Raw genomic sequence first — 14354 nt, forward strand, 5'->3', positions numbered from 1 at the left:
AGAATCATAGAATCATAGAGTTGGTATAGACCACAAGGGCCATGCAGTCCAACCCCATTCTGCCATGTAGGAACTCACAATCAAAGCATCTCTGACAGATGGCCATCCAGCCTCTGTTTAAAGGCCTCCAAGCAAGGAGACTCCACCACACTCTGAGGAAGGAGTGTGTTCCACTGTTGAACAGCCCTTACTGTCAGGAAGTTCCTCCTAATGTTCCGGTGGAATCTCTTTTCCTGGAGCTTGCACTCATTGTTCTGGATCCTGTTCTCTGGAGCATCAAAAAACAAGTTTGCTCCCTCCTCAATATGACATCCCTTCAAATATTTAAACAAGGCTATCATATAAACTCTTAACCATCTCTTCTCATGTTGGTAGAGAAGTGTTACCATTTTCCTACCCAGTTGCAACTCCTGGGCAACCAATAATGACAAATGCTGGGGCTTACAATCCAGCCATTGAAAATTGGTGTCTGCTTGACAATCTCCCCTACTTTGGGACAAATGCCTAGAGCCCTCAGAACAGTTTCAGAATCTGTGCCTCATAACCCCAGGCCTAGCCAGATCCTCCAGCTCCGCATCTTCCGCTTAATGTTAATGTACCAGGATGGGACATTTGAGAACCCCCAGACCTAGGCTTGCCATATCCCGCCTGGGGGCGGGACTTTCCCGATTTGGGGCGGGTCCACACGGTCCCGCCCTGGTTTGGCCCCGCCCCCGGGATTCCCCCCCCCCCCAGCGAGGCCCTGGAAGGCTTCGCCGGGGCTTGGGAGATGCTGTCTCCCAGGCCCCTGCGAGGCCCTGGAAGCAGCTCCGCGATCGCGGAGTCCTCCAAGGCTTCGCCGGGGCTTGGGAGACGCTGTCTCCCAGGCCCCAGTGAGGCCTTGGACAATGTTTTAAAATGTAGGACCTTTTTTTTTAAATTTCCTGGCCAGGAATTTTTTTTTTTAAAAAAAAAAAGGTCCTACATTTTAAAACATTGTCCTACATTTTCCCGGTTTGGAGGTCCTCGGGGATGGCAACCCTACCCAGACCCATATTTTGTAGCAGCTTTCATGCAAAACTAATCAACAAGTGTTAATATTTTGGGGCAATGACCCTGCTTGGAAGCGCAAGCATTTCCCCAAAATTTCAACCACTTCTCATGTTTCAGCTCTTTTGCAAACAACAAAACAACGACCAAAAAAGAGACTGAGAGATGGTTGTCTCAGCTAATCTATTCTGTGCCCAAAACATATGTCATGCCATTTCCCAGCAAACCACATGGCTGTGAAGCAGAAGTGTTTGGCTTTGGTCATATTTTGTTTGCTGTTTTGTGCTTCCAAGTTGTTTCCAACTCTATCATGGGATTTTCTTGGCAAGATTTGTTCAGAGAAGCTTTGCCATAGCTTTCTCTGAGGCTGAGAGCATGTGACTTGACCATGGTCACCTGGTGGGTTTCATGACTGAGCTGGGAACTGAACTCAGCTCTCCTGAGCCTCAGTCCCACACTCAAACCACTATGCCATGCTGACTCCCCTGGTCGACTGCAGAGTGTCCCTATTCAAAAGAAGCCAAACATTTGTCTATTTTTGAAAGGTGTGAGACACTGGAATTCTTATTGTGGTCAGAAAAGATAAGTATATATTAAACAGTGTGGTATTGTGGATTGAGTGTTGAACTAGGACTTGGGGAAAACAAGGTTTGAATCCTTGCTAGGCTATGGAAACCCACTGGGTGATTCTGATCAAATCACATTCTCAGCCTTAGAGGAAAATAAGGACAAATAAATCTGAATCTTGCCAAGGGAACCCTATGATATGGTCGCCATAAGTCAGAGTTGGCTTGAAGGTACATCACATAAACAAAATTTAAAATGAAACCCTCAATACACTGAAATTTTCCATGCAATTGGAAAAGGCACCCCATAATTCACACAATATAAGGTTTGTTTGTTGTTGTTGTTTTCAGTTTAGAGATATGCATGTCAAAGGGCTTTGCTTCCTTCTCACTACCAAAGAAAAAGGGTGCTGTGACCTTGATTGCTTTATAGACTTCCAGAAAATATTTCTTCTTCTTCTTCTCCCTTCTCTTTCTCGCCAGCATTTCCTTGTTCTGACTCTGGACAGAGGTAAGTAAATATCCGCCTTCACCTCCTTCCTCCACCCTTGACTTTCTTGGGCAGTGCCTTTCTAACCAAACATGCCAACCTGTCACTCTGGACAACTCCCCCACTAATGCCGTCATCCCCCAAGTGCTACCAGTTTGTGGCCATTTGCCTAAGCTGCGAAAGTTTAAACACCAAAGCCACTGAAGTGAGGAGTGTTCAAACATTAACCAATAAGTACAGCTTGAGTCACCTTTTTCCAGACTTCTGAAATCCAAAAGATTCCAAAGCTTTTTTCATGGGTAGCTGAGACAGTGGCCCCTTTGCTTTCTGATGGTTCAATGTATACAAACGTTGTTTTATGCACACAGTGATTTAAAATAGTGTGTATAGAAATCAGGCTATATGTGTATAAAGTGACTATGAAACATAAATTATTTTTGTGTTTAGATTTAGGTCTCATTTCCAAGATATCTCATTATGTACATACATGCAAATACAAGTAGTCCAAAATCCACAAAAAATCCAAAATACTTCTGGTCCTAAGCATTTTGGATAAGGGAGACTCAACCTGTACAATTCATTTTGAGAGTATGCCAAAAAATAAACTAAAGAACCATGAAAGGGCAATGCCTTGGGCAACCAATAAAGCCTGTCTCTTTTAAGTATCTGAAGAGCTTACAGTCTTACTGCTCATCCTTGTGGCTCGTGCCCGGAGGCCCAGAGGCAAATAGTACAAACATAGCCTCCAAACGCCCTGATTTGGCAGGGACAGTCCCAATTAATCCTCTCTTTCCTCCCACTTTTCCCACTGCTTTTAAAATGTCCCAGATTCTTTCTCTTCCTTCCATTTTAGTACTTGGATGGGAGACCACCAGTGAATCCCAGGTGCTGTAAGCTATTTATTATGTCAGAGAAAGAAACTGGCAAAGCCACCTCTGAGTGTTCCTTGCTTGAGAAAAACCTAGGAAATTCATGGGGTCACCTTAAATCGACAGGCAACTTGAAGGCACACACACATACGCAAAACCTACAGTAGCATATTTCTGACATTCTCTCAGGGTTTTGAGACCTTTAAATCAAAATTTTATCATCTATAATTCCTGGAACCTCCCACCCATCCAGTAAGGATTCTGAGAGCTATAATGTTTTTGTTTGTTTTTTAAATTTCCAAGCTCTCCAAACTTTCCCAAGAGCACACTGCCATGATCCCCTCATATCCTTGGAAGTTACTTTAGTGTGCCACTTGGTTCTATACAGAGAAGCATAAGCTAGAAACAGGTCTCTCCCCAGAAAGAACACGAATCTAGGCTTAGCCAGAGGAGCATGGGAAGCAGCAGGGAATTTGGTGTAGCACTTGCCAGTGTCTTGCCCATCCTTCTCATCAGTCTATGTAAGGCTGGTGGGAATTCAGAGCACTGAGCACACACCAGATTGCATGCATTCAGTCCTTTGCAGAAGAGGCATTCTGAACCATTTGTCATTGTTGGTAACCACCCATCAATCTCAAGGCGACCCTGTGGACAAGACATCTCCAAGACTCCCTATCTTTCCACTACTCTTCTTAGTTCTTGCAGATTCATACCCATGACCCCCTTAATAGAGTCCATCCATTTAGTGTGTGGTCTCCCATGTTCTCTGACATTCCACCTTTCCTAGCATTCCACTCATCAATCTCGACTCAAGGCGATCCTGTGGATGAGACATCTCCAAGATGTCTTTTCTAAAGACTCCTGACTTCTCATGATGTGCCCAAAGCACGACAGTCTCAATTTAATCATTCTTGGATTCCAGGAAAATTTCAGACTTCAACTGTTCTAGGGCCTACCTATTTGTTTTTGTTTTTTGGCTGTACACAGTATCCTCAGCACTCTTCTCCAGCACCACATCTCAAATGAATTGGTTTTCTTTTTATCCATTTGTTAAATTGTCCAGCTCTTGCATCCATACATGGTAACGGGGAATACAATTGCTTATACAATTCTGACTTTCATATTTAGTTGTATATCTTTGCTGTTCAGGAGCTTTTCTAGTTGTTTCATAGCTTCCCTCCCCATTCTTAATCTTCTTCTGATTTCTTGAGTGCAGTCCCCATCATGATCTATGTTTGATCCAACCAAGGTATAGGAACACTCACTCTTTCTATTTCCTCATTGTCTAGGTTGAATTTATGGAGATGTTCAGCGGTTATTATTTTTGTTTTATGTTCAGCAGTACACCTGCCTTTGCACTTTCTTCCTTGACTTTCCTCAGCAGCTGTTCTAGGTCAGTGATGTTTTCTGCTAGTAATATGGTGTCTGGACCATGCATTTTGCTTATTCTCCTGAACTCTGATCTGAAGACACCTACCAAAAGTTGTGAAGCTAAATCAGTTATTCACCAAGATGGTTTTCACTCTTGTAAGCCTTGTTAATCCACCTTATATGAGCAGCCTCTCTCTCAACCTGTCTCTTGGGTTTCTTATTCCAAAACACTCATAAAACCTGGAAAAATTCCTTTTTGGTACTTCAAAAATCCCTTTTTGGTACCATGTTGGTTCAGGGATTCTGAGACCTGTAGTAAAAAAATACAACATTTTCCCCAAGCTCCGATGTTTAATGGCAAGGGGCCTATGAACAACTGCACTCTATGTTCAGGGTGTTGACACATTTTACTCTTCATGCTGTTGGAAATGAGGGCTCTACACACAAGAGTGAGCAAGATGGGCAAGCAAGCAAATTAATACCATTGCCATCTAAAACATATTAATGTTATGTTTTTGATTTGGTTTTAAAAATTATACTGTTTTTAAAGTATCTTTTGTGAGCTGCCTTGGGTCCATTTTAGGAGAAAGGTGGCAGAGAAAAATTAGCTTAACCCCCCCCCCCCCCGACCTAATAAATCGTCCACCCCTGTAGTGGAAGATTGTTGTTGTGCCTGTGTGCCTTCAAGCAGTTTCCGACTTATGGTGACCCTAAGGCAGTAGTTCTCAACTTTCCTAATGTCGCTACCCTTTAATATAGTTCCTTATGTTGTGGTGACCCCCAACCATAAAATTACGGTGTCTCGGTTCCTAAGACCATTGAAAATATGTGTTTTCCAATGGTCTTAGGTGACCCCTGTGAAAGGGTTGTTCAACCCTCAAAGGAATCTTGACCCACAGGTTGAGAACTGCTGCCCTAAGGGTTTTTCCTGGCAAGTTTCTTCGGTTCAGTTTGGCCATTGCCATGTTCTAAGGCTGAAAGAGTGTGACTTGCCCAAGGTGAGTCTACATGGCTGCGCCGGGTTTCGAACCTGCGTCTCCAGAGTAATCGTCCAACATTCAAACCACTACACCATGCTGTTCCCATAGCTGAAAATATTACCCATCAATTGCCAGTCCAGTCAGGTTTTCTTGGTGGGAGGGGGGGGGCAACTCCTTTGGCAGGTAAATTCAGAGTTTCCAATCCAAATTTCCAATCCAAATTGGGGATTCTGGGAACTGTGATCCTAAAGATCCTTGTGCCCTAGGCAGCAAGATTTCTAGGCTGTACCTGTATGCTTAAGGCAGGTAGCCAAGTTACTTCTTTGTCATGCAAACTCAGAATCCCTAATCCACATGGCCACGGATCAGGTGGGCTGGTGATTGTTGGAGCTGTAATCCTATACATCCATGTGCCTCAGGTAGCAAAAAGCCTGGGCTGGCTCTGAATGCTTTGGGTGGCTGCTTTGCAAGTTACATCTGCAGTAGAGACCAGAACATTGGAGAAGTTATTAATTTGTAATGCAAATCCCAGAAACCCCCATCACCTCCACCCAAAACAGTAGTTTGGGAATTGCAGTCAGATACATCTAAGTAACACCTGACTGACAGCAAGTGTGGCATAGTAGTTTGATTGCTGGATTATGACTCTGGAGACCAGGGTTAGATTCCCAGCTCAGCCATAGAACCTACTGGGAGACATTGGGCAAGCCACACTCTCTCAGCCACAGAGCAAGGCAATGGCAAACCTCCTCTGAACAAGAAAACCCATGATAGGTTCACCTTAGGGCTGCCAGAAGCTGGAAATGACTTGAAGGCACACGACAACAAACCACAGCAGCATCCGACTGACGAAAGCTGTGAAGAAAAAGTCAACCGTGACGGTTTTATTCAGCCAACTTCCTGATCTATCCAAATAGATTTTGAAAGTCTCAAGAGTGGAGAGCTGGTGGGGCAGATGGAGAGAAGAACTGAGCTGAGCTCCAAAGGCCTTCAAAGCCAGTTCAGTTTCAAAGGTCCCAGTCCTTCAGCCCCAAGTCTTTCCACCCCACTTCTTGGAATTAAGTATGTAAAGGGATCTTGTAGCACCTTTGAGACTGGAGTGAGTGAAAAGTTTATTCATTCATTCATTATTTATTATTCAGATGAAGGAAGCAGACCCAGTCTACAAAAGCTTATGGTACTACTTTTTCCTCCCAGTTGGTCTCAAAGGTGCCACAAGATCCCTTTGCCTACTGATATTCCAGACTCACTCTGAATATGCCTCTGAATTCTTGGAATTAAGTTCTTTTTTTTAAAGGTATGAGATCGTACTTATACAGAATCACAGAGTTGGAAGAGATCTCCAAGGGCCATCCAATCCAACCCCATTCTGCCATGCAGGAAGACGCAACCAAAGCACTCCCAATAGATGGCCATCCAGCCTCGGTTTACAAACCTTCAACCAAAGCATCTCCAAGAAGCAAAGTTTGGGACCTCAGCCTGGGTTCCTTAATAAGTTTTTCATCCTTTCCTCCACAAATCGTTTCTTCCCTCTGCCTTAGTCTTACTGAGCCACTGGGATGACTTTAGGCAAGTCACACTCTCTCAGCCTCTGAGGCTGGCAAACCCCTCTCTGAAGACATTTGCCAATAAAACCCCATGGTAGGTTCTCTTTAGGGTTGCCATAGGTCAGAAATGACTTGAAGGCACACAACACACAAAGGTGAATATTACTTCAAGACTCAAATTACATTTGTCACTACAAAAGCCCCTGTATAAAACCCAATGGGGTGACTTTGGGCAGGTCACACTCTCTCAGCCTCACAGGAAAGCCATGGCAAACCCCTCTCTGAAGACACTTGCAATGAAAATCCCTTGATAGGGTTGCCATAATTTGGAAATGATTCAAAGGTGCAGAACGCACAAAGCTGAACATTACTTCAATCCTCACGTTACATTTGTCACTACAAAAGCCCCTGTATAACACCCACTGGGTGACCTTGGCCAAGTCACACTCTCTCAGACTCAGGGGAAGGCCATGGCTAACCCCTGATGCAGAAACATGCCAAGAAAACCCCATGAGAGGGTCGCCACGAGTCAGAAATGACTTAAAGGCATTCAAAGTTGAATATTACCTTCAAGCCTCACATTACATCCTCCATTAGCCCGCTGGGGGCCTTTGGGCAGGTCACACTCTCTCAGCCTCAGGGGTTAGCCATGGCAAAACCTTCTCTGAAGAAACCTGCCCAAGGAAACCCCAGGATAGGTTCTCCTAAGTCAGTCAAGGACTTGGAGGCACCCCATAAAAACATGATGATGATGGGGAAAGGGGAGGAGATTCCTGGTGGGACTCACCATAAGAGGTAGAAGAGGAAGACTCATCCTGCCCTTCCTCCTCCTCCTCCTTCTTCTTGGCCCCCATGGCCAGCAGAAGACCCTAGCTCTCAGATGAGCCTCTCCATCTAGGAAGCCTCAGGGTCTGCTCCGAATGGAAGGCTCCTGGGTTCTGATCTGGAACCTGTTGCTTAGCAGAGCCACCAGCCCGCCGCCTCCCACCTGGAGACACACCTGCCCTCCTCACCTGCCTCTTGGCCACGCCCCTGACACACCGCTACCATCCCAAGCCACGCCCCCTGCAGGACAAGGCAAGCCTCTGCCCTCCAAGGCCAGCAGAGATGGATCTGGCCCCCCGATGGATTGCAAAGGGACACACAGCCCTATTAAATATCAGCCTGCAAAGGGATTTCAGTGTTTTCTGCCTAACAAAAGGCGCTGTAACTTCACAAAGGATGGAGACATTTGGACCTCAGAAATAATGGAGTTCAAAATTTATCTCCTAACCCCATTGCCTGGAGGAGGAGGGATCTGCCTTCATAGATAACTCTCTGCTCTGTCTCAACACAAAAAAACACACCACCAATACCTTGACAAAATGCAGACCTGGGACTAACATGGTCATATTTCCCCCCTCCTGTATGGTTTTTTTAAACACTTTTGCTTGATGAAGAAACCAGTGGAGCTTTGAAAGCTTGCATCTTGTATTTTGTGCATTTTGGTTGTTCCGATAAAGGTATCAGTTGGTGGGTTTTGGATGTTATTGTACTTTGTTATATGGCCAACACAGCTATCTCTGGATATGTTTCCAAAATCCCTTTCCATGCTGATATTTAATATGGCTGTCTCTATTGATTTCCAACATCTGGAGGGGCAACACCTTAATAGTTTTGCTATAGTTCTACACAGCCCCCTGGGGAAGGAGGTGGAGTTTGCACTTGCCACATACAGAATTTCATAAATTGGGTGGCACAATGTTTCCTTCCTTCCTCCTTGCCAGAAACAGGTCTATCTGTCTGTCTTGCATGCTAGACACATAGGATTGCAGTTTGTTGTAGCATCAGAGCTCTTTGATGGAGGCTAAATGCCTCAAAAAACTTAGAATTACATAGCATTGCGCCTTAGTAGTTAAAGCAGAGTCAGATTGGATTATTTTTGTACTGCAGATGCAACCAATGACTTCAGTGAAACTGATGGCTGAAGTATGAGTGAGTAAGTAAGTGGTTGGGGGATGAGTAAGAGGCAGACTGTAAGAAAAACACACAACTAGGAGCTTTAACTTACCCTCCATGCGAAGAAAAAGAAAGGTTATGTTGCTTGTACTTGGGCAAGTCACACTCTCCCAACCTCAAAAGGCAATGACTCCATCTTCCGAAGAAACTTGCCAAGAAACCCCCATGATAGGGTCTTAGGGTCATCATAGGTCAAAAATGACTTGAAGGCACACAACAACAAACAGTAAGAGGCAGTTTAAGACTACAGTATTACAACCCTGTGATGGAAAAATGTGTTGGATCTTAACAATAATACTTTCCGCCCTACCGACCGCCTCCTGTCCCTGTTCAGTTACAACATATCCGCACATTACTTGCATCCTCATTGAAGCTCTGTGAAATACCTTAGGTTGATTATTTTGCAATCTTCAATGTATTTGTTCAGAGGTTTGCCCTTGCCTTCCCCTGAGGCTGAGAAAGTGTGACTTGCCCATGGTCACCCAGTGGGTTTCATGTACAAGTGGGAATTGAACCCTGGTCTCTCCAAAGTCGTAGTCCAGCACTCAAACCATACACACCACTAGTTCCCATTAAATAACAGGCAAGATAGCAATTGTGAATTCACTTAGTGAGTGGGGGCTGCATTTTGCAGCATTTAGTGTTCCCCTTCTAGGTTCCAGCCAACCCTTCCTCCAGAATACTCCATTCCACCTCTGTAAGTCTAACCAGTAAACGAATAAAGTAGTCCCACAATGGACACTCATTCTTAACTGGTCCATTTTTGCATCATACCTTTAGAATTTTTGTACATTCAGTTTCTCTGAGCTTGCTAATCTCTCTCTCTTGCACATGAGTGCTTTTTACTCAATAAGGAATGAATCTCGGAAAAATGAGATTACAATAGTATTCTTAATCATTCAAATGAGGGTTTAGAAGCTTTCTTCCAGCATGGCGTAGTGGCTTGAGCGTTGGACTATGACTCTGGAGACCAGGGTTCCAATCCCCACTTGGCCGTGGAAACCTAGTAGGTAACCTTGGGCAAGACACACTCTCTCAGCCTCTGAGGATGGCAATAGCAAACCCCTCTGAACAAATCTTGCCAAGAAAACTCCACCGCAACCAGGAAAGCTTTGGCTCAATGTTCTTGCATTGCAACTCACGCAATTCCCCCTTGCCATCAGCCATGCTTGGAGAGTTGCATCGGCCGATCTGTAGGCACCAGAGATGGGAAAACATGCACAATCTGAAATTTGGCCTGTGGAGATTCCCCATCAAGTCTGCGAGCTTTTCCTGTAGCCCCCACATCTCCGTTTTCTCTTCAGTTATTCTTCTCTTAAATAATTTATGTCCAGACTAGAGATCAGATCAGAGACAATTTAAAGGCACTTGTATTTTAAATACCATGGTTTGTTTTTTTAAAAGGAGGTATTGAAACATGAAATATTTTCTAAGAGACATACAGGTTGAGTTTCCCTTATCAAGAAATCCAAAATTTCCACAAATCCAAAATTGTCCACATGGGTGGCTAAGTGACACCATTGTTTTTCCGATTTGTTTCATGCCCAAAATTACTAAAAAAACCCATTGTGTATAAAAGTACCTTCTGGCTATTTATATAAGGTGCCTGTGCTATGTGCTTTCAAGTCATTTCTGACGTATGGCGACCCTAAGGCAAACCTCCAAAATTGTCCAAATGGGTGGCTAAGTAACACCTTTGCTTTTTTATTTGTTTCATGTACACAATTATTAAATATACTGTGTATAAAACTACCTTCTAGCTACGTGTATAAGGTTTATCTGTGTGTGCACTGTGTGCCTTCAAGTCATTTCTAACTTATGGAGACCCCAAGGCAACCCTGTCATGGGTTTTCTAGGCAAGACGTATTCATAGATTTGCTATTGCCTTCCCCTGAGGCCGAGAGCATGTGACTTGCTCAAGATCGCTCAACAAGTTTCAAAGCCAAGTGGAAATCAAACCTTGGTTTGCAGAGTTGCAGTCCAATGTTCAACCACTACGCCATACTGGTTTTCTGTATAAGATGTATACAAAACAAAAATGAATTTCTTGTTTAGACTTGTGTCTCATTTCCAAGATATCTCATTATATATATGTAGCTATCCCAAAATATGGAAAAAACACAAAATCCAAAACACTTCTGGTCCCAAGCATTTTGGATAAGGGAGATTCAATCTGTACTCCTGTGTTCAGGACCCTCCATAAGGCAAATGGGCCACCTCAGTGAGCCTAGAAGCTGGAGTTTCCCAAGTGTTCTTTATAGGTCTCAAGTCTTTTAAAACTTAAAAGTTGTCTCTCCAATCTGACCTACAATCTGGACATAAGTGAAGCTGCTCTATGATTGCCTCTGAAAACCCAGAACTCAATCCCATCACTCTGTCAGCCAAGTCTACAGCAAAGCTGGCCTACCGATGGTCAGGTGAATGCTCCAACCTTGGCAGCATAGTGAAGGGGTGCAAATGTTGTCCTCCCTCATTGCTCGGATCGCCCCCACCCTCCCAATAATGGATGCTCCAGAGAAATGTCAGCCTTGCAGAAGTTTTGCAAGTTAACACTAAACAGATAATGTCTCACTGAAACAGGAGGAACAGAGTAAGACATAAAATCCACCATCCACATTCTTTGCTTGTGTTTGTATCAAAATCACCAGATGCCAACATTTATTAGTTTTATGGCCCCAGAAAAAAAATTACAATTAAAAAAAAACTCCAAATGTGAAAATCCATAGAAAAAAGAAGGCAGGGAGAGGGAGAGGGAGAGAAAGAGAGAAGGTTGTCCCCTTTCAAAGTCAATTAGAACTTCTACTGCTGTTCCAGGTATTGAAAGAAAAGGAAGTGGCTCTGACAACTGCAGCCTTCAAAGTGGAGGTCTGGAAACAAAGAATGATTGAGGCAAGGCTCCAATACAAAACTAAGTCTTTCATTACTGAAAAGAAAAGACATTAACTTGAGCAGGAGGAAAAAAGATCATGTGTGCACAAGTTTTTCAAGCCAATCAGATAGAAAAGTTAAGACAGTAATGTACACACATGGTTCCAACCACCAGAAGGTGACAACAATATTTTGGAACAGAACCAAAACGGTGACCCCACCAAGGGAAATGTGACCTCCTCCTTCCATATTCTGTGGCTTGGCTGCAGCTGGACAGCCATCTTGATTTTTGTATGCATTCTCAGGGAGCAAGCAAGAACTGTGGAGGTTTTGTGCTAGCGGTGTGCAACTTCTTCAGCAGCAGAAGGGTGAAACTTGGAGAGCACATGCCTTGATTTTGCCAAGCAAAATGGTATTTCTGGGAGGAGGTTTCAACCTGAAAATGAGGTGGCACATTTCTATAGCATAGCATATGCTGAGTAGCTTGACAGTGTGGCAGCTGTTTTGGTGGTGGCAATAGGGTGGATGAGCACAGCCCAAAACTGCAAGCAGAGGGCACATGAGGCTTGCATGTTGCTCACTCCTCTACTAGAGACCTTCTATGCATAGTTAAAGTGTCCTGGAGCCTTTGTTTGGTTCTGAAACACAAATTCATACAACTGGTGACACTCACTTGGAGTTCAGATGGGATACTTTTGCTTCTTGCCTTGGCAAACTGGAATATCTGTCAGCTGGAGGAGTTGTGACAGAATCAGCCGCAGAAAGGGCTAGAGGGAATGAGACTGACTTCTGGATCCAATTCAAAACAGAACCGTTTGTTACCAAAACCTAAACATTAATTTGGCCTCCAAACAAGGAAAAGGCTGCATACACACATAATGAAGGACAAATTGCTTGAGGAAAGAATCCCAGAAGCTCAGCTGCTGGTTCTTCACATTCATAAATCTCATATGTGAAAGATTTCCTTCTCTTCAGAGAAGATGGCCTTTCCCCCATCTCCTCCCTTTCTTTCACCTCCTGGAACAGAGATTTCTTTCTCTCATCTCTCTTCACCTTCCACCAACTGGATGCTCCCTCCAAGGCCAGGTGCAGGAATATGAGGCCCTCCAGTTATTGTAGGGCTGCAAGTTCCAGCAGCCTCAATCAGCATAACCAATCGTAAGGAACACTGGGCATTGCAGTTTCAACATGATCTGTAGGGCCACATAATTCAAACCCTGGTTTGAGGAAAAATATGCACGGAGGAGAAGCCCTTCATTCAAAACCCCTGGCTGTAGAGGAACTGCCTACGGTTGGTGGAAGAATGTGGGAGCAGGGTTGGGAATGGGGGGAAAAGAGTCCTAAAGTTCAGGATTGGCAGCTGGGCCCCAGCTTTAGTTATGCCTGGGCAGCAGGAAGGCTGCTGCTGTCGGGCAAAACATCCTGGTGGGCTTCAAGGCGAGCAAGGCGGCTCTGCTCCAGGGCAATGGCCTCCGCTGAGTGTTTGCACTTCTCTGAGCCACACTGGCAGGTGAAGTATTTGCTCTTGATATCCCAGAAACGGTCACCGTAGTCAAATCTGCAGGGAGGAAAGAAAGGCTCAGAGTAAGGGGGGTATCACCTTCTGACTATGAGATTAGTCTTCCCCAGCATGGTGCCTGCTGGATATTTTGGACTACCACTCCCATAATCTCTGACTATCTGCCAGATCAGGTAAGGCTGATGGAAATGGAGTCTAAAGAATGTGGAAGGAACTGGATCAGGGAAGGCTGCAATAAGAGATTTCATCTACAGGTTGGACTTTGACCAAAGAAATGGGGGGACAAACTCCTTCTCACTTAACACAGCATATTAGGGGATCTTCAGCCAAGTAACTCATCTTTAGTTGACCCTCACAGATTTGTATCATTTTATGGGGAAGGAACTGGCAAAACAACCTGAGTATTCTTTGCCTAAGAAAAACCCTACAAAGTTAATGAGGTTGCCATAAGTCAACATGTGACTTGAAGGCATACACATCATGCTGTATTATCTAGAACAGGGTTGGGAGCAACACAGTCCTCCAGATGCTGGATTAAAATTCCCAGCATTTGCTACTACAGACAATGCTTCCCGGGCTGCTTGGATCTGCAGTCCAAAACATCTTGGAGGGCTTCATGACTCCTTGAATCTACCTAGGAATCATAGTTTAAAAAGCTTTTCCAAACTCTGGTCCTACCATGAGACTGATCCATTCTTATAGTTGGATATATTCTGAAAATACAACACACACCACACACAGTTCTCCTTCTCCCTGTTGATGTTACCAGCTGCATCTTCTCCCTCCATTCCTATCCCTTCTTTGCATTCATCCCCATTTACCCCAGCACCTCACCCATACCCCACAAATGCTTCCCTTTACTGACCCTAGCTCTTCACCAGTCTGAATGTCCCGGCTGCTGAAGAAGGCAATGCGGGGGAAACGTAAGTCCTGGTGCAGCATGAAGACCCGTACAGGGATGATGTTAGGGTCACACAAGTGGTTGATGAAGCGGCTGACATTGCCATAATAACGTGCATCGATGCAGTATACCTCGCCATCCTTCCAGGGTGGTGATGGTGATGGGGAGAAAAGAGTAGGGCACAGTTAGAACTCAGGCAGCCCGAAACTTTTACTG

At 44.4% G+C, this 14354-nt stretch overlaps 2 protein-coding genes across 3 annotated transcripts in view; both read right to left on the reverse strand.

The window, feature by feature from the left end:
• LOC149320927 (choline transporter-like protein 4) overlaps positions 1-7706 on the reverse strand; it is a 49845-nt gene extending 42139 nt beyond the window's left edge. Inside the window, exon 1 of the mRNA XM_089533711.1 lies at positions 7640-7706. Within this exon, the coding sequence (XP_089389837.1) occupies positions 7640-7706 (67 nt within the window). The remainder of the gene's footprint in view (positions 1-7639) is intronic.
• A 3771-nt stretch (positions 7707-11477) lies between these two features.
• LOC149320928 (histone-lysine N-methyltransferase EHMT2-like) overlaps positions 11478-14354 on the reverse strand; it is a 67352-nt gene continuing 64475 nt past the window's right edge. For both annotated transcript variants that reach the window (XM_089502734.1, XM_089502728.1), the window contains 2 exons: positions 14103-14278; positions 11478-13276 (listed from right to left, as the gene is read on the reverse strand). In XM_089502734.1, the coding sequence (XP_089358860.1) occupies positions 13096-13276; positions 14103-14278 (357 nt within the window). In that variant the 3' untranslated portion in view covers positions 11478-13095. The remainder of the gene's footprint in view (positions 13277-14102; positions 14279-14354) is intronic.

The sequence above is a fragment of the Sceloporus occidentalis genome, unplaced genomic scaffold, assembly GCF_023333645.1.
Source record: "Sceloporus occidentalis isolate IW3139 unplaced genomic scaffold, rSceOcc1.0.p SCAF_1, whole genome shotgun sequence".
NCBI lineage: Eukaryota > Metazoa > Chordata > Lepidosauria > Squamata > Phrynosomatidae > Sceloporus > Sceloporus occidentalis.